The following is a 24,506-nucleotide window of genomic DNA, read 5'->3' as shown; positions in this document are numbered from 1 at the left end:
AGAGTCGTTCCGTGCCGGGGGGCGAGTCTTCTTGAGCGGCACTGGCGACGGGCACGCGTGACTGCCTCCGCTGACGACAACCACGCGAGACTCGAGTCGTGCTCCCTCTTGAGCGAGGTGTTTAATCCACGCGCAGAAAACCTGGGCCCTACAGTGGACGTCCCGGGTCGTGCTTCCCCAGATTTTTTCCTGGTCTTTGGAAAGCCCTCCAGGGGGATTTCCGACAAGTTCGTCATCCGGACACCCCCGTTGACGGTCTCGCCGTCCCTAATCCTCCCCCTCGTTCCTCCCTACAAGAAAAACGTCCGGCCTTCTGGAGAGAAGGTAACCTTCCGAGTTCGAAGCAGGAGGTGGAGCCATCATCGCTCTCCGTGAGTCTTAGCTGAGGGGCGACGCTGAAAGTAGAGGAAAGCGCGGAGAACTCCTCTTCCAGGAGTGATGCCCGTGGTCGCCGGGGGCCCCGGTTTCTTGGCGAGAGAGGGAGAGTGGTGGCCCGGAAGCGACGGCTAGACCCGCGGGCGGATGGGCGTGACCGCCGAAGCCGACGGCTGAAGAGTCGCGAGATATCCCGGCCGGGAGTCGGAGAACCCTCCGCTTTAGCTAGTACCACCGTTCCCCCAAGCTAGGTTCGGGAAGACCGACGCCAGGGACCGCCCGTCTGGTTTTCCAGGCGCTCGGAATTCGCCCGAACCCGCCCCTGTAAGGACAAGGTCGCCCGCCTTGAAGTGTTGTGAACGTAATGTGAGACCTTCACACAGGAGGACGAGTTTTTTTCTCCCCTCCCACATTAACCCCCTAAACCAGGAGGAGAGACGTATGCTGTGGGCGTGTTGTAGTCTTCCATTTGGCCTTTTTTTTCAAAACTGAGTGTACGGGAAACACTTCTCTCCCCTTGGATTTCGACGTCGCCCTCCCGGGGCGCGCAGGGGTTGGGGAAGTGAATTTGAGGGTTCGGAGATGTTCCACAGGAGTCTGGGCATGTGCCCTGGGCGGTACACGGACCGACCCGTCCCCGTCGCAACCGTGTTCCTGCTGGTCGCACTGGCATGGCGGGCGCCCCACGTGAGCAGAGCCGAAGAAATATACAGAGAGGACCCACTAGGTATGCTGACAATCGCCCCGACCCTTTTCACCCCACGGTTCCCCACACAATTATCGGAGGGAGCCATATCCTTCACACCTTCGCCTTCGATGTTGATTGAATGGCGCCTTCCGAAAGCCGCCGTCCTCATAGCGGCTCAACGACTTCTCCTCCCGCCCACCCATCACCCCCAACTCTCACCTTCTCGTATCACCTCCCTTCCCCCGGGAGGGTGGGTGGGGGTGAGGGAGTAGCACAATGGCCGTCTCCGGCCCCTTGGAAATTTCCGCTTTGCAACCCAGCGCGCTTAATCAAAACGGGCGCGAACAAAAGCTGGAAAGCATTCGCTTAAGAGGGAGTAGGAAATGCGAAAATTGCCTCCTTTTGAGGATCATCCACTTCAGGCCCACCACCTCGTCTTCCCCTCTTCTGATTGACCCATCTGCCCGCACTCAACGGCGCAAACTCACAGCGATGTAGGAAATGGAAGACTCCTTTGCCAACCCAAGGAAGGCATTGTCTTCGCCCTCGTTCCAGATTCCCCGAACCATTCCGCACCGCTAAGAAACCCCTTGATCCTTTTACGATGGAGTTGCTTGCACTAGAGTTAGCACTGAAATGCTAAATCGCAAATGGTTGTCGAGTTAAAAATATAAATATCTCAGCTGTAATTTTACCCTTGTTTGAAGGAAATGTTATTAGAAATAAAACAGTTCTAAGCCTCGCCTATCGTGGAACTAAATACTTAAAACCCAACATTACAATGAACTATATTTTTAGTTTCAATTCCTTTCCATCCACCATCAGACTGTCCAAAATGACTGATCTAACCCTCCTACTTCTCTTAGCCCACATTTTCCTCTCTTTTACAGTTTCGACGTTGCAATGCCTCGTGCTCAATACCTCGCGCAACTTCTTCTCCATCCTCTTTCTGAACTTCTCCAAGTAAACTTCTCTTCCCCTACGAAGCCTTGGTTTATTTTTATATATTTTTCCTAGGAAACATACACTTATTTATGAATACAACCCGCTTCTGTCGTTTATTAAAGTTTGAACGTGCTCACCTTCTTTCAGATGGAATGAACTTTTGACGCACCCCTCCCTATTCGGATCGATTGAATATTCCTTCATTTCTCGTCCTGACTAAGGAGATATATAACTCATTTCTTTTTATTATTTTAAGTGAAGTCTTTATCGCTCTGCTACGCATGAAGTGAAGAGTTTTGGCATTTTACGTCTAATTAGGTACCTACTTGGAATGGAAATTTTATTCATGGAATTCCCAATAGTGTTACAGATATTAAAACACTTACTTTGCAATTCTACATCGTGCGACATCTCTCTAAGTCACGGAAAAAGGTGGTATTTGGTGCTTTCGAATCAAAGTTAGAAATTTCAGCGGAATTTAACCTGAAATTTTACCCAACTGTAGTACCAAATATTAGTTTTGGTTAATATTTTACCTCGTAAATGGCAAAAACATAAGTTAACATTCATTTCACTAGTAATAAAAAAACAATATACTAGAATATCTTAAACATATTTATTATGCATAAACATTTTAGATGTTATCTCATTATCGCTACCCAATCAAAAATTTCCGCAAGAAGATTAAAAATTGGCAGATGTAATTACGCTTTATAATTAATGTTCCAATGAAATAAATCATATGGGTGATTTGTATTGCACAGAGTTCAAATTTAAGCAACGGATTTAAAAAATCCATAATATATGGATTCACTTGGTTGACAATTCTCAGGACTTTCACCGAGCACTTACGATTATTTTCGCATCAATTTCAGAGGTACAACAATAATTTTCCTCGTTTTTCACGCAATCCGGAAAAAAACTCCTTTCACTGGGTTTCAGACACCGAATGTTTACCCTGCTGGCTTTCCAATAATTTGCTTATTTGAATAGTGAATCCATACCTGGGCTGAATTAATGTACACCCTAATTTTGTGACCAATTATTTAATCGCTGAAGAGAAGTTATATGCCTACCTAAGGTCGACCATAATAGTTAATTATTTTGTGTATTTAGTTGCGCAAATACTTCCAAATGAGACAATCATTTCAAAACGTTCCTTTGGAGGTTTCAACTAAAATATTCGTGGATATAATATGTTGATTCTTTTTTTCTATTGATTTGTCAGTGTTACGATGAGTCTCCAAACATAAACTTCTTTCTTCATTTTGGTATCATTCCTGTTGCCCATTAAGAGCGCATTTACATTGCATCTACATCCATCTGCTAAACACGTTGCATCGACATTTTTTCTTGCATCAAAAGGCCATGAAAGTAGAGAGGCTGGATTATGCAAACGGGAACATTAATTTGTTGACAAATCCCTCTCTTTTTGTCACGCTCGTGGCTTACGCAAAAGGGAAGTAGGTAGCCAGCCCTGAATCTATCCGCTCGACGGGTACCTACCGTGTTCGGTCTGCCGATATAGCATAGGATTTGGATTATTTCCCTGAATTCGCAAGTGAAGGAGTGCAATTGATGCATTTTCCTTAATCCAGTTGGTGTAATCTAGTAACTTAAACCTAGCATTGGATCTTCCATGTCCTGGATTTCTGATCTCAATTTAAGTAGTGATTGCGCAATGTTAACATTCCGTTCACGCCAATTTTCTACATGCCGTCAATGTTTTCCTTCATTTTCCGCCACGCAGTATTTTGCTCACCTCTTGTCACAATGTTTTTCTGAAATGGGACGTTTGTATTTTGGGACATGATCGTAGAACATTTTATATGGGGTCAAAGCTGGTGAGGAGTAACATATTTCCTTCACTTTTTCAGCGCTATATTATAAAAAAATGCCTTTTAAATGAGTGAGGGCAAGAATTTATTCTCTAAATTCTCATCGTTTGCTAAAAAACCTTTCTAGATAATAACTCTCCCGTTCGTTGACTCGTTTTCCTAAGTCATTCGAATGACTTCTTGTGTAGCATAACGTTTACACATTAAATACTGTTGCACAAAGAGCTGTTGACCCAGTCGGTTAGGGTATGATTATTCCCTTTTTAAATAATTTTCCATAAATTTACTCTAAAGCCAGACAAAAAGTAAAAAAAAAAATTGTATGGTTTTCAGACTTTGCCATGATCGCAGTTTGATGACATTGTGCTCTTTTAATCTCTTTTCATATGCCTTGTCAGTAAAATTACTTAAATATAAATTGAAATACATATTCCGTAACGTGTGCGTTTTAGAAATTAATAAGTAAGTAAACGGTGATTAAAATTTTGCTCAATTTTTTTAAATAATTCAAAAATTCATTGAGCTTAAAATAGTTTTAGTATTGAACTTTTTGAGCTAATATAATAATATATTTCACTTTTATATCTAATGTTTAAAATTCCAATGATTTATATCATTTTATGCATGCCTTCTATCTATATAATATATCTACCTAATCGTACATTAAAGTGTCATTTACAATTGAAATAATGTTGAGCACACGCGAGATCCTGAAAAGATGCATTCAAAAAACTTATTTGGAATTTTTCATTGTAACTTACGCCAAACTTTAAGTGTTGGAATAGGGATTACTGCTCTACCCAAACTTTTAGAAAACTTTATTACCTGCATGGAAAATTAACGTAGTCGACATGTATTCACCTTATATTGCCTAATGTTGATTGCCTATGATATCACGCCACAGTTCATAGACGACCAACTCTAGTGCAATAATCTGTCTGTGCCGATAGAAGTTTTCAACGTGACCATGTTTTGTTCAAGAGAAAATTATATTGACGTTTAGAATCGATTTAATCATTGTGTTCACTGGTTTGCTTCTACTCTTGGCTCTTTGACTAGAGGCTCACCTTGCCTAATGAGAAATTTGTACGTATAAATTCAAACATACAAATAAATATGTATGCTTTTGCATTTTGGGCACGCTGAGAGCAGTCTATTGGTTATCGCTTCCCCATAATTCATTCTCTCCTTCTAATATCATCTTTTATTCATTCAAATTTGCAAGAAAGATATTATTTTGCAGCAAATAAGGTTCCATTTGAAACGAGAGTCCTCAGAGCCCTACTCATAAACGGTCTCTGCATTTTTTAGTTTAGAAATTAGAATTTGTTAATCGTATCTAAATATCGTAATGAACTTAGTAATGGATTCATTGATATTTTTGTTTGTCCAACTTCACTGGATGGTCTAAAAATTAATGGTAAATGTTCTGAGCTCAATAAATAGTGATTTGTAGGATTTATTCCTCTCGAAGCATTAGAATTTAACTCCTAAGTTGCGGAGTTATGGTTTCAAAAATATTCATTCAGCTAAAATTTGCAGAAAATATGTGTGTTAAATGGGTTGTTATTCATTTGGTTAATGTTTTGCCTTGTAAAAAACTTGGATGGTAGGATACTGGTTGTTACGTTGAGGTTCAAGGCTGCGATAGAATGAAGTATTATAGGTAAGCAGAATAGATAAAGAGCAATCTTTTTAGACAGCATGTAGGCACGACCGATATTAAAGGTGTGAAAAAGACAACTGTGCAGGGAAAATAGAAGAAAATTCACGTGATATGTAGGGGTTATGATTGACCATCCAAAGCCTACCTTTTACGGAGATCATTGAATTTATGATTTTTATTTCTAAAAATAACAGAACCAATACTAGCGTTTGGGTAGTAACAGCAGTGGCAAGGAATCGGTAGCGATTCTAGCAGCAACCATTTCCGATTATTTTAGTTTCCCTCTGCCACACTCGGCAAGGCTTATAAACAGACGAAACTTTTCAGAAACTCAAATTTCACCGTTTTATGATTGTTATTTAAATGAAAAAATGAAAATTCCCTGCTTTCATTTTAAAACATTTCAATGACACTCATAAAGACAGGGTAGCTGATAACTGTGCTCGAATGAAGGCATCGGCAATTCTCCTTATCTTGCAAAAATAAGTTAAAGCCATGCGCTTTAGAGCAAAGAGAATCTTAGAACCAGAACTCCTATTGCCTTAAATTAAAATTCCTTTTAAAACAAATAGAAAAATTACTGCACAAAAACAGCGATGGTATGAACAGGATAGAGAAATGTCAGTGTTTGCTCTATTCTGAAATAATAACTTCATTTGATTATTAAGTTATGTACATCCAATGTTTTTTTAAGGGCATCGATTTTTTTATTTAACGAGCTGTGCGTTCTACAAAGGTTGCTCGCCGGTAAATTATCATAATCAATTATTTGTACATTAGTTTACATTATTCATTATGCAAACACTTTTACAATTCACTTTGAAAATGTAAATATTTCATGGCTGCTCAGCAATTTATCAGTATGATTATTACGTACTCAACCATAAAAGAATGAGCCACAGTGATCTAAATATAACCTATGCCTTCAATCTTTAAATGCCAGCTTCTTCATTGTATGGTCTAACTTTAATTTAGATCATATACGAATGATAAATTATGCTATCTGACATTCCCTTCCGCAGTGAGTTCGCAGGTGATTCCTTTATTTTTGAAAATCCCAAGGACAAACTCGGGTAAAAGCCAGTGAATATCGGCAATTTTACTTACTAAAAGGGTACCACAGATTGTGATTGACACTATCATTGAGTTTCATCGTTTTAGTCCGTTTCGCGAAAATATTCCCGCAAAAATGAGGATGTTTAGTGGTTAAATGCGATTTTTTACAAACTTTCTTCCAATGACTTTTTGCTGTTTCTGATATGCGTTTGTTTTTTCCTCACTGTTTCACTGCGAAAAGGGTTGGAAAGCTCGATTTGTATGTATTATGCCACTAAAACGAATGGAATGAATTAGATTGGTATGCAATTAAATGTGAAAATTTAATTCCAAGAAACAGCGGGAGATGCCACAACAGTAACTTTTAACGGAGTCATCCGATAATATTCATTTTATTGCTAATTGTGGCAGTGAAACTTTAATTTTTTTTAATTTACGGAGGTACTTCCGGGCCTTCTTTTCTCACTATAAGAGCTGATAATAAACAAATAGCAACGCCTGAAATGCTTCATGTTCAAGATATCATATACTCGTACTTAGTACTTTGTATTAGGTACATGAAAAGATATTCCGGTTGCGTACGTATATTTTTCGTACTATACATGACGCTCCCTCAGAAACGCCGTTACAAATATTATGTATCTTTTTCACATCTCCCGATATATAGAAAGTTATAACAGGATTGTTATTCCTGTTAAAAATTATTGTTGACATCTCAGTAGACAACATGAGCACATAGGTTCAGATAGACTGTAGACATCACCTGAACTAAGCAGTATGGCGTTTGGAGTTAAAACCTTTAGTTTAAGGGGTCAATTTGTTTCCCTGTGCCACCATTCAATATCCAGCGCGGTTTTAGCGACCAGAAAATAGCACCGTTCGGATTTTTGATTGAGGTTTCCAAAGGCAAGGGCCTTTGAAAAAAAGGCCTCACTCTTTACATATTCGGCTACCAGGTGCCTCAGTTTAGACTAGAAGTGGGAGGCCTGTTTCGTGGCTCCCCCCCCCCTTTTCCCCGTGTTGGCAATTGCGGTAAGGGACTGTAAATGCTCCAGGTCAGTAAGTAATTACATATGGCGTCTGAATTTCCCAAAATCAACTGATCCTCCTTTTGTAGCCCACTCTATCCTCTGTTGAATCTCTCCAACTCTTTTGCGACCCTCACTACGAAACATGTAAAATTACATGGAATGGGACAGAAGGACCTTCTGCCCACCGAGCGGGCTCTGATTCACTCTTGTGCGAATAACTCAAGAAATCATCGACAATATTTCGGCTTTTTTATCCTTTATTTTTTTCTCGCAAGAGGAGACCAAAAAAAATCATTCAGGGAAGATTAAAAAATTTAAATTATAAATAAAACCTGTGAGAATGTCAGAAAAAATTTTTATGTTAATGATACCATGACAACGTATAGCTTAAATTAACTGGCTAGGGGGCAGTGACAGGGTTTCTGGGCGTTGGTCAGTTTCACTCGCATGAGGTTTCATTCCTTGGTGGGAAAGGGGTTGTGCGTCCGTGAAGGGAACATTTGTCTATCTCCCCCCCATCCACCCCCACGGTACTACCAATAATCCGAAGGCATCCGGGTGACTACGCCGGACCAACAAACGCGACGGCGTTGACTTCCCCGCTTCGAATCATCGTGGCAGTCGACGTTTTGCGGTGGATTTTTCCCCCATCCGTCGTCACCTCCCAAACCTCACCCCCTTTGTCCCCCTGAACTGAATTCGCGGCCACTGCAGCCCCGCACCCTCTCTCGCCCCCGTCCTCGGAGGGAGGATGGCTCGCAGTTGCGATCCTCGCCCCGGAAACCGCCGTCGCCTCTCCCGCGAGGCGACCACGCTTCACTCATCCGAGCGTAGGGGCGGAAAATGGAACGCGCCTCTTCCAACCCATTCCCGTTCGGGGAGAGAAAAATATTAAACTGTAGGGGGAGAGAAGTGTGAGAGAGAGAGAGAGACGGGTGGCAGGGTGGTGACGGCTGATCGACTCGGGCCGCTAGGTTTGTAGTGTTTTCGCGGGCGGAAGGAAGAAGGAGGTGTAGGAGGGGGGGGGAATACTCCCCCCCACTCCGCGTAAAATATTCGAAGGCATCCTCCCGCCGAAACGCTGCCGCGAATTGAGTGTCGCAGTGCATATCAAATCCATTCGGCGAAGTTTTATGAGTTATTCCGTGCGTTGTTCGATTATTTCTTTCTTTTTTTTGCTTCACGATCGTCCATGTTTCAATGGTCGTCGGTGGGAAGGTTTTATAAAGGATCTCGCATTTTATGTATGCTGCTGGATAGCCACGCACATCCCGTTATTTCCGTTCAGTGCGATTAGCTCGTGCCGGGGGGTATGGGGCTGGGAAATTGGGGGGGGGGCGGAAAAGGCGGGCAGTGGCGACGTATATAATGCGTTTTAGTAGTCGATCCATTAGGGCATGCTTTCGCGGATTTAGCCGCGTCCGACTTTTTTCCCCGCCTCAAAGTTATTCTGTCGAGGCTTTCGCCAATAAAAAAAAATTGTTTTCGCCGTGAAAATTAATTTATCGGAAAAATAATATATAAATCGCGCGGTCGACTCGAGTGTAAAAATTTAGCAAATTATAAACATCCACCGGGGATTATCTTACGGTACGGCCTCGTTTCCGATGAGTCACTCGAAATTCCACTCACGCTCCAATTTTCAATTGTTGCTATGGATTCCACGGAGTTCTGGCCAAGACCTCTTTGCAGTTCATCGAAATGGCTTTTGAGAAAATATTTTACAGCCTGCTGCTTAACAGTTTCCAGCAAACAAACATGGGAGAAAAAGCTATTCACGTCGGAAATAAGAGAGAAATTTTGATGCAAAACTCTACTTGCACCAAGTGTATCAACAATGGCGAATTTACTATTCCATTTGGACAGTTATGGCCAACAGTGGAAAAAACCTCATGAAGAAAGATAAGAATCAGCCAATCCTTTTTTATCAGCCAACTCTGCTGATACGTTATCAAAGTTGTTCGTAAGAGTAAAGGATGAATAGAATATTGTGTGGTATGGAAACCATAAGTAACTTAGGCCTCTACCTGTACATTTGCCCCAGGTTTGACTCTAATACTGGTGACGTCTTGTAAAAAATAGTTTTTTTTATTATCATGATTCGGCGGTTCAAAATGAAAAAAACCATTAGCATTGGTCAGTGATTTAGGGTGTTTAAATCACTTTAATTTCCAAGTAAAACGCAGATATATACAACATATTCACCTATTATGCGGCCTCCTCCCCCTTTATTATCCTTACTATAAATTTTCATTGATACAAGAGTAAGATGGAAAATTCTCGGCCAGACACAGAGATCGAGGTCGTGCATAATAAAACGTACGTGGAAGAACAATGTATTTTCTTTTCCGATATGAATCGCTTCAACAAAGTGACCCCTCAAATCATTCTATTCATAACGTTTTATTTCCAATAGTCTACCGTATATTTATAGGTTTAGGTAAAGAAAATCTTATTGCATATTTTTATATCCTTCTAAAATGTTTCGGAACAGAATCTTTTCTCTTAAATATCATCTATCTCAGCTCTTTAAATTTCCTGGCCAGGAAATGGCCCCGGTATCTAGATACAGAAATATTCTCCGGATCATTTTCCATGTAACCATTAACTTACATCCGGGATTTTTGACTCATGTACTGATTCTTAGATATCGGTAACTAGCTGTTTGCTTTTAGTCCCAACCCATTGTGTCTACCCTCCTTTGCGTGGTCATAACTGCCTGTCTTGTTCATCCCTTTTTCCTGCTAATCTGAATGTCCTTTTTTTAGCCCAGCCATCCAACTCGCCCTGACTCTCAAAAACACTTCATCATTTTTTTCATTACTCTTTGAGCAAGCGGCGTCAGTTTCGCGTATCCCCCAATCATACCCAATATCACTTCGTCTTCCACTCCATCAGTTTATTGTTCGTTAAACGAAATGCTAGTGTTGCAGAGTGTTTCAATCTCCCCTAATTGTCTTTCTCAGCGGTAAATAGTTTGAATGGTGCAAACTTAAAACTTTCATTTATCATTTTAACATCTCTATGAGTGTCCCTTATCCTCAAATACACGCTCTACGTAAACATTTCATCTGCCGACGAAATTCTTCTGATGAAATAATATTGTATTCCAAAGATAATACCTTGAAACCCTCCTTCACGAATTTATGTCTCCCCACTTAGATGCTCATTTTAACCTTCATTCTTTTCTCATTACAATGTTTTCTGAATGAATGAATCTCATTTACTTCTTTTTCGTATGATTTAGCATGAATTCAAGCTTTTTCTATGGTCCCTTTAATGCAATCAACAATTATTGTATTCCCCTCTCTGGCAGACTGACGCTTCATCACACGAAAATTCATCCTAATCAGCTCCACCACTTAATTTCTTTCTTTTCATAATTTCTGTCGTGGCTTCTCCTACAATTTCCTCTTCGTAGTTATTAAAAAGTTCAGATTATCGTGAACAGTTTTTATCACTCCCCTGTTAATGTTAACCTATTTTGACTTTCCATCCACTGCCTTATGTTGTTGATTGAAACATAACGTTAAAGAGTTCAGTCATTCGGTTAAGAAGTCCAGTATTCTATTTGCGGTAAATATGAACTGTATCATCGCAATTGAACAGCAAGAAAAAATGTTTAATACCACAGCTTTGTATACACTTAAATGCTACTTATACAATTTTTGAACTTCACTAGTGGGTCATAAGTATTAAATTGTTCAATTTACACCTTTTTCAGTTTATCGGCAGGTAGACAATTGACAAGTAGGTTTCATGTTCTGGCGCATGTAATAATTTTATTTGGAATATTCCAGCATGTACGGTATCATGCATAGTTGTAACGGATTGGAAGGTCAAAAATTCACCACTGGGATTGAAAAAATCCTAAAAGCATCTACCAATAACTCGTCTTTCACATCTTCTCTGGGAGGGCAGTTTCCGTTTTATAAAATACCATTTTTTTTACAAATGTCCCTTGAATGAAAGGGATACGGTTCTTAATGAAAACTAACAAAAGGGAATCCTATCATCATCATGATGTAAAATTTATTTATGATTTGAGTTTATTCCACGATAGGTAAATTTGAAATTATTACACATTTCTATTTCCATTCTTGAGCTAGTATTTATTATCCTTGCGTCCTAACAATACTTGTACATTAAACCACAAAAAAATTTACATAAACCATAAATGATCAATGGAAATGGATTTCTGTAAAAATGAAAGATATTTCTCCATAATTGACTTAATACCACATTCTTTTGATTGATTTTCAGTAAAAAATGACTTGCTCTTCAATTACGAGTGGCACTTAACGAGAGTGGCCAGATCCGTTTTAAAAAATGTCCTTTGAGAAGAATCATTGATCAGTGAATAATGTGTATGTACCCAGAAATTGCCAGCGGATTAATTTAAATGTTGACGACTGCTAGCAGTGAAAACCACAAATCCTTAAATTTCCCACTTTGTTGTAAAGCATTCCATAAAATAAATTGAACTGACGGGAGCAATCAAAACTACAGAGCTGCGATATTTTCCTCTCTTTGTCCGATGATATTTTTAACGTTGGCTTTAAAATTCGAAGTGTTTCCATTTTATTACCCTAAACAAACTGACAACTTTTTTATACCTACACTAAGTAAAATATATGCTATCATTTGAAAACATATTTCGGTATATTCAATCAAATGTCAAAGTTCATATGTTGAATGAATAGTTATGTATTCAAAATGGCAAGTGTTTCATTTTTATTTTTATTTGCAACATATACGTAATAAACAATTCTAACACGTCTCAAAAATTATGTTAACTTATTCTTGTCGTTTTACTGTGAAAATTCAATCAAAGAATATGCCAGCAAAATGTGTGAGTGTAACTGAAATGACAATGACTAATACTGCAAATTTAATTGAATTCTCCAAACGTAAACTTTACGCATGTACACCATGCTTAATCACGCAATAAACTCATCTTGTTTACAAGCGATTAGACGTTGACAATCCTCATTCTACGGTGTGGAAAGGGCAAATGCGCCTGTTTTGCCCATTCCCCCGTGACACCAAAAGATGCATCGGACAAAATAAGGACACAAGTGCACGTTTTAATTAAGCACACCACAACTCAGCCGAGCTACCTAATCATGTCAACTAGCATTATTTCTGCAAAGAGTCACGTGGCATGGGATTTGAATCCAGGACGGGCTATCATGGAAGTGACAAACGTGGCTGTGCCTACTAGAAACACACTTATTCCTATAGCCGCTCCTAGTTGTGGATAGCAGTAATTCAGCCATCCGTGAAATTGAGAGACCCAGTAAAGTGATGGCGGATAAAATAGTGGAAGGATTAATGATAAAACGAAGCGACCGATGGCTCAAGGCAGTGGGGTAAATTTGTATTGACAACGTAAGGGAAATCAAATTGAGGATATTTACAGCATCGAGATTAATGATTTCAGGGGCGATTCCGATAGGTTAGTGTTCGGTAAAAGGGGGGGTGATTAGAAAAAAAACTAAATATCGTAAGTTATATCATGTAAACGGTGTTCAACTCGAAGGTTGATTTGGATAAATGAGGGTTCACTTCACCCGAATATAAGCTCTATGGAATGCGCGAATCAACCATTCAGGGTAATTGGGTTCTGTTTCTTTTTCTGTGCTACCGTTCGGTTACCCACGAAGTCCAGCGAACAGAAAATTTCATCCCTTGGATTTTGATACGGGGCCATCTATAGGCAACGCTCGGGTTTTGAATCCAACCGTTCCCGTCAGTAACTGAACCCACTTCCCAATGGGCTTCTGTACCTCCGATGGCCCTCGCAATTACCGCAAAATTATTTCATAAAAGTAGTCCCTGTTGAATGCAATATCGAATGGGATTTGAATGTATTAACTATTGTCAAGCGTTGCCGATCGCAGCATAAACTACATCCACGTATTCCAACTCCCAGTGCTCAATTCTTCATCGAAATTTCCGCTGGAACTTGGAGCTACCCAATGCCAAGTCCAAAGTTGCCATCCTTAGAGTGGCGAAGCGGAATTGCAGATTTCACTAACTGGGGACGCTCCCCTGGGCTGGAAGGGTGTTTCAAAACCTTTAAATGCTCATTCAATATCAAATGAAGGGGAAATAATTCGTGAATGCTTGGTCGCGTGTTCCCCCAGTGCAAACAAATGTACCCTCCCGTTAGTCTACTCCGTAGTGTAAAAGTATGTTTAGGCGGAGCATTCTGCTGCCAGCGGTTCCCCCGGCCCAGGGTTCTTTGGTGGAGAGCCTCCTCATGCGGTTTGAAGCAGATGCAGACGTACGATGGTTATCATTCCAAGCACCGTCCATATTATCGCCTATTCCTTACCAAAAGAATTTCTCTTGGAATAAAGAACAACTGTACATATCTATGCATATATATATATATATATATATATATATATATATATATATATATATATATATATTTTCCATTATTCCAAGAATATATACACACATCTTTATCATATATATATTACAAACTTTGACAGCAACAAACAATATAATTCTGAAGGGGGAGAAAGCTTGGGCAGATCTTAGGAAAGAGGTGGGGAACCCAAATTTTATAGGCAAACATGATCAGAAATTCAAGTTAAAATGCCGGGCACAGAGAACAAATAAAAAAAAATTTCTTTTCTAAATAGAACAATTGTTGAGAGGAACACCTTACCTGCAAAAATATTCGAGCCCTTTCCTAACAGAGTGTATACTTTTAAGAATAGATGTAAGGCATATATGTAATAATTTGATTGATGTGTGGTATTATATGTAATAGCTTAATTTTATTTTTAATTTATCTTTTTTTTCTTGCTGATTAATGGCTGTAAATGGGATGGGGGATTCACTTGTTTTGTTAAAGAGATTTGTGTGTTGAAGTCTGGTTTTATGTACTATCTTTTGCAATTATTTGGGACTTGTGTGCCACCTGACAATGTCTATTAGCACATGTGTATTTTTAATAATAATAATATAAGAAAACATAAAAAGATCACTCACACGTTATTTCTTGATCATTTAGACGGAACTCAGCTCCGTCTTCATCGGAAGAAATAGAAGTAATCATATGTATATATATATATATATATATATATATATATATATATATATATATATATATATATATATTTATATATTTGCCCAGTAACCTCTCCGATGTATAGGTACATAGGTGTGAAGTTATAACCCACAAATTAAACGAAGGGTCAATTTCAAAAAACGCCTGCCAATTCTTTCATTTCGTCAGAAAATTTACAATTCAGGATAATGTTAATATGTTTTACAGTATTAAGCAAAATTCGATTAATACAATTTTCAATTATCTTCTAATTGAGATAAAATATTGAATATTTCTACGATAGCCTTTCATTATCACGTTCGATGATTTAATTTCATTAAATACTCAAAGTCAAACATGTCTTTTTCGTGCTGGTTCCATTCTCCTGTCATTGAGACCTAAAATAGAGAAGATTTCGGAGTTCTAAAACACTGCTCTTAATTGTGAATACTTAGTGAATAGAAATACATTGATGTGATCAGAGTCCAACTCACCGCTAATGCGTTGTCGCCGGAGGTTCGAGCGGCCAATATCCCCCTCCCTCCACCGGCGTTGGAATCATGCACGTTTTCTCGGCACGATCTTCTACCGACATTCACTTAGATCTCTATTCACTTGTACTCTGCTCGCGTTGTATGCTTTGTCGCGTGCCATGAGTCGTCCCTTCATCGTAGGACAAAATAACCCCAATCTTTACATTGAAATTAGAAATTTCCTCTTTACTTCAAAAATGTCCCTCTAATTAAGTCATGAAAATTTAAAATTCCATTGAAAAAATTTCCTTTATTTGGCCGAAAAAGGTAGTGTGTTCTTTATATTTAGTGAATAACTGTTATTATTACAGGAAAAAAATATTAAGCATCACTTTTTATCTCAAAATTTCAATTTGACTTAAACGAACTCATTCGCAGATAGGAATTGCGCTGGTAAGCCGAGGTCCACTGTTAATGTAAAAAGCGTTACGTAGTCGTATTCCAAAAAAATCATCGCATGCAAGTATTAGGGCTTTATGACATTTTTATTTCTCTGAACAAAATTTTTTCCGCACATCACTCGCCACACTACCTCTTAATACCAGTTTGTAGATGTTTGCGTCTTATTTTTGTTATTACTGAATGCTAACGCCGAATCTGCCTCATTTGAATACGAATTTTCCAAACGCAGTTGCTCGGCCCGAGCCTCGGAAAACCAACTTCAAGCCAAGGTCCCTACGACTAAAGCCCCCATCCTACTCGCACAGTGTGCCTTCCCCACGCATTCCCTACGTTTCCCGTGGTGAGTGCTTAGTCGTGCAGAACTATAGTTGTTTGGTTATAGGTGATGTGATTTTCCATCGTGAAAAAATAGTTTTTTTTAAATTTATTGCTAACTTCAATAACAATGGGTCACTATATTGGAAATGAAAAGTAGTAGCTTTGTGTTCCCACTGAAAAATGGGTTAATATATTCAAAGTATGATGTAAGTTTTCTTTTTATTGATGTTAGCACGCATAAGCTACTTATTTTGGGCTAAGAACTCTTGCACTGAATGGTTGACTGTTTGTCTTATCATTGTGATATACGAACGTATGTAGTGATCAAAATAAACATGAAACCAAAGCATTTGCAGAACTCTTTTTGTTTCCCATACTCTAGAGCAGGAAGCTAGCAATGATGCATTTGAATAAAGATTAGGGCTTCAAATCGTATCAGTATTGATGGCAAGAGGATAAAAATCATGGTTCGAATGTTAGCTTTTCCATAGTTTATTCCTAGGAATTGTCAACTCATAGCGTGGTACAGAGTTGTCCTTCGGCGCAAAGCAATCAATATTGCGAGCAGAATTATAGTGCGTCAGTTCAAGGTCAATCGATTTCAACTGCTTGCGAAAACAATTCACCGTTGCTGCCGAAAAACATAGATGCAGGATATCAGACTAGTGACATTTAACGGGTGAGTGAATGAGCCACGTCGCAAGTTCCCACGCTGGGTGAGCGAACTCAAAGCAGCGGTTAAGCGTTAAGCCTTTCATCATACTAGGATTGAAAACATTTTTACTTTTCCGAGGGTATTTATAATAATCCTACGACCGCAATTTGCGAATGTATACGTCCTTCATGTCTAGTGGACTGCCAAAATTGGCCCCAAAAAACGTGTACGTTTGAGGCGCGCCCTTAAATACCTACAGAAAAATTAAGTGTGGGAGGACGTTAAGGAAACGGGTAGTGTGTGAAAAGAGGGGAGATTTCTCTACCAGAAGTATGATACGAGGGGGGCGAGATAAGTTTTGTGCATAATGGATGGAAAATTCCGTGGAAATATTTTTACTATCATTATCATATTTCAATAAATATGAAGAGTAGATATCTTTTTATTTTATATCAGTTTAGGTCCCAAAACTATTATTGTTAAGTATTTCTTAACATTTAACGTTAACTTGATTAAATTTTGGTAAAGACGATGAATAAATCATATTAAGCGTGCATATGAATTTAGGTGCAGGATATTATGATAGCATAAATTCATTTTTTCGATACATACACTGGAATATTTTAACAGCAGAACACTTGGTACGTTTTCGTATTTTATAGAATTTAATGGCTATTTGGCACATTGTGTGAATTTTTTCATGCAAATCCAAAATCTAACATTTGGTCAACACAAGTGATGCTTCGAAAACGAGTTACTGGCGCCTGCTAATCTAAGATTGATCGTCGACTAATTTGTCGACGATCAATCTTAGATTGCCCTTAATAAACGATAAATCTTACAATTGCCCCAATCGTATGGTACATGCTGAGTAGCGATAATCTTTTCAGATTTGTCATATTTTATGAAATTCTACACGGCTTCATCGATGGAATTGTGAATTTCATTACAGCATCATTTTGATGTTAGATTAAATTTCAAACTTGTTCAGGTAGCTTGAAATTCACTCTGTGAATACATCGAAAAATAATGAAACCCAATAGCTAATAATCCAAAAATCTTTCAATGCTGCTCATTAACCTAATATTAATAATTGAATTTTCTAGATCTGTTTTGGCATCCACACACCACTTGTGCACCCAGGGTGGTATTTGCTATGGCCTTGTGAAAATACTCCATCAGCAAAACATGGAAAGTTCTATTGTACTCGATCATGTTCTTAATCCTCACTTATTCTCTCCCGATTTCAACTTCCTCCCTTTCCACCTATTTTTTTCCCTTTCGCATCCGCACCTTACTAGGAGCGCCAAGTCCAAATCTGTTATTATTCCTTAAGGAGACGGTCTAGCAAACGAAAAAGCCCCATCTAGGACAGTATTTGAAAAAAATTTATTCCATATATTTTTGAGGACCTTCAATCTTAAATATAATCCTAAGACCCCAGGTAACCGTCGTCAGTAGGCTGTTAATGAAAGTTCCATTGACTCGGAAAGTCATCTGGTCTCTTTCTTAGCCCTTGTGTGTGTATCTCTCTGCTGAATAACAAAGCTCCAAATACACATAATTTTATTTATGTATAAAAACAATTATATATATACACATACACATACATACACATATACACACAAACCGAGAGGCGTGACCACAAATGCTGTCATAAAATTCTCGTATATTTATATTAGTCATCAATCAATAGCTCACGCCCGTTATTTTGAGTTCAATGTTTGCCTACATCAATGCAATTAATTTTAACTTAACTGGTAAATTTTTGTCTCAAGGAAAAGAGTCTTTTATGAACTTAAAAGCAGAGCGTTGGCGCAGATTTTTAAACTCTCCCGTTCCCCAAGTAGATTCCAGGAAGGGAATTATTTTTGATCAGTCGCCACCGCCTGAAAGCGGAGGAGGTGAAAATTTTATCGGGAATTCACTGACTGGCGCTCAGAAAACGGCACTTCATCGCTCCAAAGGTTGATAATCGTCGCATCCATGAAATTTTTCAGGCTCTATCGGTTGAGATTTATAAAAGTAACGCCAAGTTTGTGAGGGGCGGCGATTAGCGAGCATGGGAGCAAGTGTGGAGGAGTTGGGTGCTTGAAGAAGGCTGGATTCGCCATTTCCATTACACTCTCTTATCGCACATAGGTTGTGTAAGGGCCAAATCAATAAAGGATAACTTAAAAAGAGAGGAAGTGAGATTACGGAGAACCTTTCTGCGCCGTTGAGATAAGCGCCAGCTGGGGCCGGCCCAAAACACTAATTTTCTAAACCGGAATGTATCGGGTGCAAACTTTAGTGAGAGTAATTAAGATGGAATGGCTGGAACACAAGGCATTTCACTTACTCAGGACGCTTGGGTCACGACGCCGAGATCGGAGGGTCGATAGAACCCTTTGGTCGATATTATGGGAAATCATCATGGGGAGTAATAATATTTACTGGTGGTTTTTCACGCTACACAGGAGTCTCCAAGACTGGCGTCACATATATCCAAAAGTTGGCAAAAAAAATCTCGAAGTCAAATCTATAAGTAAAAAGTATTTGAACTCTCAAATTAAGGTTTTGGAAGGATCGTTTACTAACCGATTTCACACAGTAAGAAACTTTATATTTTTATCAGACGCGTTAATATGGATTTCCTGCCAGTTTGCAACGATACAATCGGGCAGTTTTTTTTATGAAAAGTAGCATAAAAATAACTCCTATAATTCCTCGTTTATATTCCGCTTTTGCTAGAGTTGGAAGAGCATACTACTTGCGTTGGATAAGTAACGCACTGGCAATAGTTTGTCATTAGCATATGTGGAGTACAAATAATGCAAATTAATGTCCTTATTAAGTGCATAATCAATTTACAATGCTGCGAGAACAAGGATTCTTGCTTTCTGCAAACATTTTGTTTCAAATTGACAACAATAAATTTAGAGTGTAAAAGAGAATGAGAACTCGTACTAAATAAGCGCCACATGGGCTATGCTGGGGATGGATTTCATTTCCCGACGGGAAATAAATGCATTCACAAATTAATTTATTAGCACTAAAATAAAAAATCAAACAGTCTGCTCATTTTCTAGCTAATTTATAACAGTATAACTTCGAATTCCTAATTAACCTACGCATGATATCGGTTCCCTAATATTTTACGGTAATCCGGAGTTTAATTAGAATTCTAACTATTTTACATAAACAAGCCAAGGTAATTTTTACTTTGAAAAAGCATTGGCATTGCAAAATTTCTCTTAACTCCAATAGTTCAGTAAATAGATTGAGAGGTTGCGCGATTTTAGTTTTCCGTCATGGAGGTTTTCATAATCTCGTCAAACGGAAATTCTTTACCTTTTTATAATGCGTTCGCATTAACCTTTTTTTAAAGATTTTATTTTTTATAACTAGCTGAGTAACGGATGCAGCTTACCCTAATTTTTCCGAATCCATAATCCGCTTATAATTCGCCACAGGACGGAAAACTTTTACATGCAACCAAATGGGAAAACTTTTGGAATATTTTACGTCGAATCCAGACCTCCTACGTAACAGTTACGTTAGAGGAACGCGTGTACAGTATTTATTTCAGCTTTGAGCTGTTATGAACTTGGAGCGTGAAATATATATACGGTCCAACTTGTATTAAATGTTTTCAGATTTATTATAAAGTCAAGAATATTTGGTTAATAATTTCAACGGATGGTTCTGTAATCATTGTCGGGGACTCTTATCGTAACCGCTAAGAAGGTCTAAACAAAAGGAATCGGTTGACACATTTCCAGGAACGTAAGTAATGAGATGGATCATGGAACGGGGGCCAATATTTAACAACGAGCAAAAATGATTGAAAATGTGACTTGTATGCTGAAAAAATTAAAAGATTGCCAGGGAAAGGATAGCTTGAAGGTGTCCAAAGGTTGTATGTAAAGAGTATACAATATCGATTCCACGATGAAAGTCTACTGCATCATGATGAGGTGGCACAGGATACTGCATTATGTCACTTTAGGTGCACTATATGTTTTCCGAAATAATTTCGTGTATTGTACCTAATTATAATGATTATTTCACCAATCAAATGTTTTGACGAATTATAATTCCGTAATTCCTAGCATCCTCGCTTCAAACAACTCCAACGATGAAAACCTATATCCATTCGACTCTCAATTATGAGTTTGAAAAACCGATGGCTTGGTATTGGGAAAACTTTTACGTCTAATTGCTTCTTTAGCGTTTAAGTGTAGTAGTACCGTATTTTTATTTTGTATTCAAGGCTTCAGGAGTACAAAAATACTTCGGAATATTTTTTATGCAGGATGTCTAAATTGTGTTGTTTTCTACTTTACCTACGGCTGGTCTTCGTCAGTGATTCCAACCGAATGCCAGTAGTAACAATAGATACCATTTCGTTTGCTTCAGAGTCACGTCATTGCCTACCAAAACAGCCAATTAACGCAGAGATCACGACACCACATAAACGCGGGAATCGAACCTGCGCGAACTCCGAATGAGTGAAAGAGTACACCGCTGCCAGCAAGCTATTCCGGCCGGTCGGAACAAATGGTCTTTTTGTTTACGACCCCTGGATGTTTCTCACGCATTCCACACACACCCCCCCCCCCGGCCCAGAATGTTTCTTTTTTTCCCTTTAGAAAGGCCACGCCTGCCTCAGCCCAACTTTCGCCGTAAAATATATTCTTCTCAGAATATTTTCCGTGCCAGCTCCCTTAATTGACCTCCGTCGCATTTTTTTGTCCTTTCTTCAGTGGGGCTTTACGACGAATTGCATGTTTGTCAGGGGAGTGTTTCTCAACGAACGGACCGAGTACCTACACTTGCTCCACGTGCAAATGCTTGACGAAACGAAAATATATGCATTATAATTTCCACAAAAAAGGTAGTTTTAATTGCAATTATTTTTATATCGCATACAATAACTAACCAATGATAAATGTCCCTGACTCCACTAACACGTGTACATCATTTGGCAGCATGGTTAACATAGAGATGAATAAGAAACCATAGAGGCCGTCCGCGGCTTGGAAAAGTCGTCACCTGTATACGTATACAATCACAACCATGACGTAATTTTCTCTTTTTTACCTCGTGGAATTAACCTCCAGTTATCTTCAAAAACGAGAGCGAGAAAAAATCTCTATCATTATTTATTAATTTATTACTATGAAATGAGTATCTCATTTGTTGATTGAATCTTCAAGGCCAAAACAGCTCAAAACTCAATTGCATTGCCAATATCCTGGCTGATATTGGTTTATAAATTAAGGTTTAAATTCATATATTATTAAAATGTTGAAACTTTTAATACTCACAATTAGTTTGGTAGTATAAATGCATCTACTGTTATTGTATATATAGATTATATTACCCTGGTACTCTAATTCGTGTTGTTTTCGCAGGTCACACCTTAAAAACCTTACGCATAAATTATGTGAGCTTGACTGTTTCAAAATTGCAATATTTTAGCACATCATTAAATGCAGTTGTAGTTTTAGGGGAGGCGACTTGCAGCTGCGGTCATTAGTGCCATTAGGGATGGATGGGAAAGGAGGAAGAGTGGAGAGAAACCCGGCGTCAGGATTAGTCTACTTTTATCGAAAGGCGCCAAGGAGTCCGCAGTTTAACGTCCCATCCGACGGGCGTCGTACTCACTCAAAGTGGTCTTTACAAAGCACCTCAAGTAGGGATATCGGGATATCCCTGAAAAATATCTAGTGTATCCATGATTCGAACCAGGGCCTTCTTGGTGGGAAGGAAGGTGGGAAGAGGTTAAGTTAGCCACCGCACCATGCCGATCCCCACGCCATTAAATGTTCCCAATGGTGACCACGTCAAATGGTCCTAATACGCTGTAGATTACGAACAGTTGAATAGAGAAATCTATAGAAATATCTTGTGATTAAATTAGTCCAGTGTCCGATTTTGTTAAAATTATGCAGTTTCTACTACTTCATTGTATATATTTTTATTCTGATTTTTCATTTTTCTTCAGTCTTTTAACGATTGCTTTGATCTACGTGTGTAATATAAGTGAAATTAAGCAAAAAGTAATATAGGAGGTAAACATCGCACCATTTCAATGTCAAAATCGAATGCTATTCCATCAAACTCATTCCTCCTCTAAAGTTTCCTCATTTCCCCTTGATTTCGTACACCTACCAATATCGTGGATCCCCATTCGATTGCTCTTAACTCCTCACCCACAGATACACCCACGAGAGACCCTTCCTTCACCTCCACAATCCCACGTACCCTTAATCCGCGTTCCCGACCCTTGCACCCCTTTACCCACTCCCCACGTCTTGCATTCCTCAACGAGAATAGAATGAGAGCCGCATTCCAATGCTGAATCCGGAGAGGGATTGAGGGGGCTTCGGAGGTGAACAAGGTTGTTGTATACTTTGTTCTTTTTCCCCCATCGTTGGGCGTTATTGCCCCTGGTCCAAGGGCGACAGTGGTTTTAAAGGAGGCGAGAGGGCCATGGATGGAAGAAGGATGTAAGGGAGGGAAAGTGATATTGTGGAGGCGAAACCTCGACACGTGGAGACGAATATCTCTGCATAGGCAATCGTTTAAATCGTAAATTCAAACATTTTTCAATTCAATATTAACTCCATTTAATGATTGTGGAAGGATTAGCGATAGCTGAATCCACTGGCATGAATATTCTAAGCACCTCTTCATAGATCACGGACATTAATGATGAGCAAAACGTCTTTATTTTATTTCCATTAGCGGCCTTCTCCCTTCTCTGCCCTCATCTGCACTGAGCATGGGAAACTGACTTCTCCTTGATTATTTTTATAATTTTAAAGATACTCATAAGCAGTGAAACTGAAAATTAAACCAGCTAACTCTATTATGTAATTTATTGCAAATAAGTGTTAAGTGATGGAATGCATTCCACTTTCAAAAATATAAACCCTTCCCAATACTTTCAAGTCAAAAACCCGTTGAAAATTGCGCTGGAGAAGTTGGCAATAGTTCAATACTGTTGTCCCACGAGCATAAATACTAGCAGCTTCTAATTTCCAAGTGTAAAGAAATGTCATTTTTTCAGCTTTACCATTAAAAATAACAGCGAAAAATATGCGGATGTACGGCATAAGGCTTATTAAAGTTTTCAGTTTAGTAGTCGGAGCACAACTGACTTCCTTGCCTTCCTGACTTGCCTTCCAGGCGGACAAATCCCTTCACACCGACAGAGCATTCCACTTAATATCACACGGCGGATCCAGCTTTCATTTTGTCTCAAATACTACTCAAGGCAGTCCTACACCGCATGATGGACCTCAAATAGCCGATATGGACAATCTTGAAAGTCAGATTACGTTTATGACGCAATGACTCAGCTCCTGGTTGTGTTTTTTTGGGAGAGATTAGGAAACTTATCTGGTAGCATTGTATAACCTTTGTTTGCAAAACCAATCTAACCAAAATACTAATAATAATAATCTGTAAGCCTACATAAAAATTTAGGGAAAGATTTGCTGCAGGTCCTTAGATAATTGGCTAGGCAATGGTCAAGTGCAGCGTGTTAAAGGATTAAGAGAAGACTGGAGGTAGCAGCAGGGTAGGAGAAGTTAAATTAGATGGAGGCGTGACAGATGGATAGAAATATCTTCGCTCTTTAGGATTTGAAATAATCTGATCTTGTGTTACGTTTAACTTGCAGCTAGACAAAGGTTGGGACTTTTTTAACGTGTGGAAGGCAGTGTAATTATAAATACTTGCTATGCCTTTGCAGAGTATTATCACCGTCAAAGCGAATGAAATATAACCGGCCCTCTTAATTGAGTTTTAGTGGGAGATAAAAGAAAGAATTGGATGGGAAATTTGCCAGAGACTGATAGGAGAGGATAGATTAGAAGAAAGTGATTGGCCAATGAATTGATTGTTAGTCCAGCATTTATACCATCAAGCTGTAATTTGC

At 39.0% G+C, this 24,506-nt stretch overlaps 1 protein-coding gene across 1 annotated transcript in view; it reads left to right on the top strand.

The window, feature by feature from the left end:
• The first annotated feature begins 532 nt into the window (after positions 1-532).
• The window catches only part of LOC139691975 (uncharacterized), a 138,376-nt gene continuing 114,402 nt past the window's right edge, over positions 533-24,506 (top strand). Inside the window, exon 1 of the mRNA XM_071589953.1 lies at positions 533-1,102. Within this exon, the coding sequence (XP_071446054.1) occupies positions 958-1,102 (145 nt within the window). The 5' untranslated portion in view covers positions 533-957. The remainder of the gene's footprint in view (positions 1,103-24,506) is intronic.

Source organism: Hetaerina americana, unplaced genomic scaffold, assembly GCF_022747635.1.
Source record: "Hetaerina americana unplaced genomic scaffold, ioHetAmer1.1.p SCAF_4, whole genome shotgun sequence".
Lineage (NCBI taxonomy): Eukaryota > Metazoa > Arthropoda > Insecta > Odonata > Calopterygidae > Hetaerina > Hetaerina americana.
The sequence above is the reverse complement of the archived record's forward strand: the minus strand, read 5'-3'. Positions and strand labels throughout refer to the sequence as shown.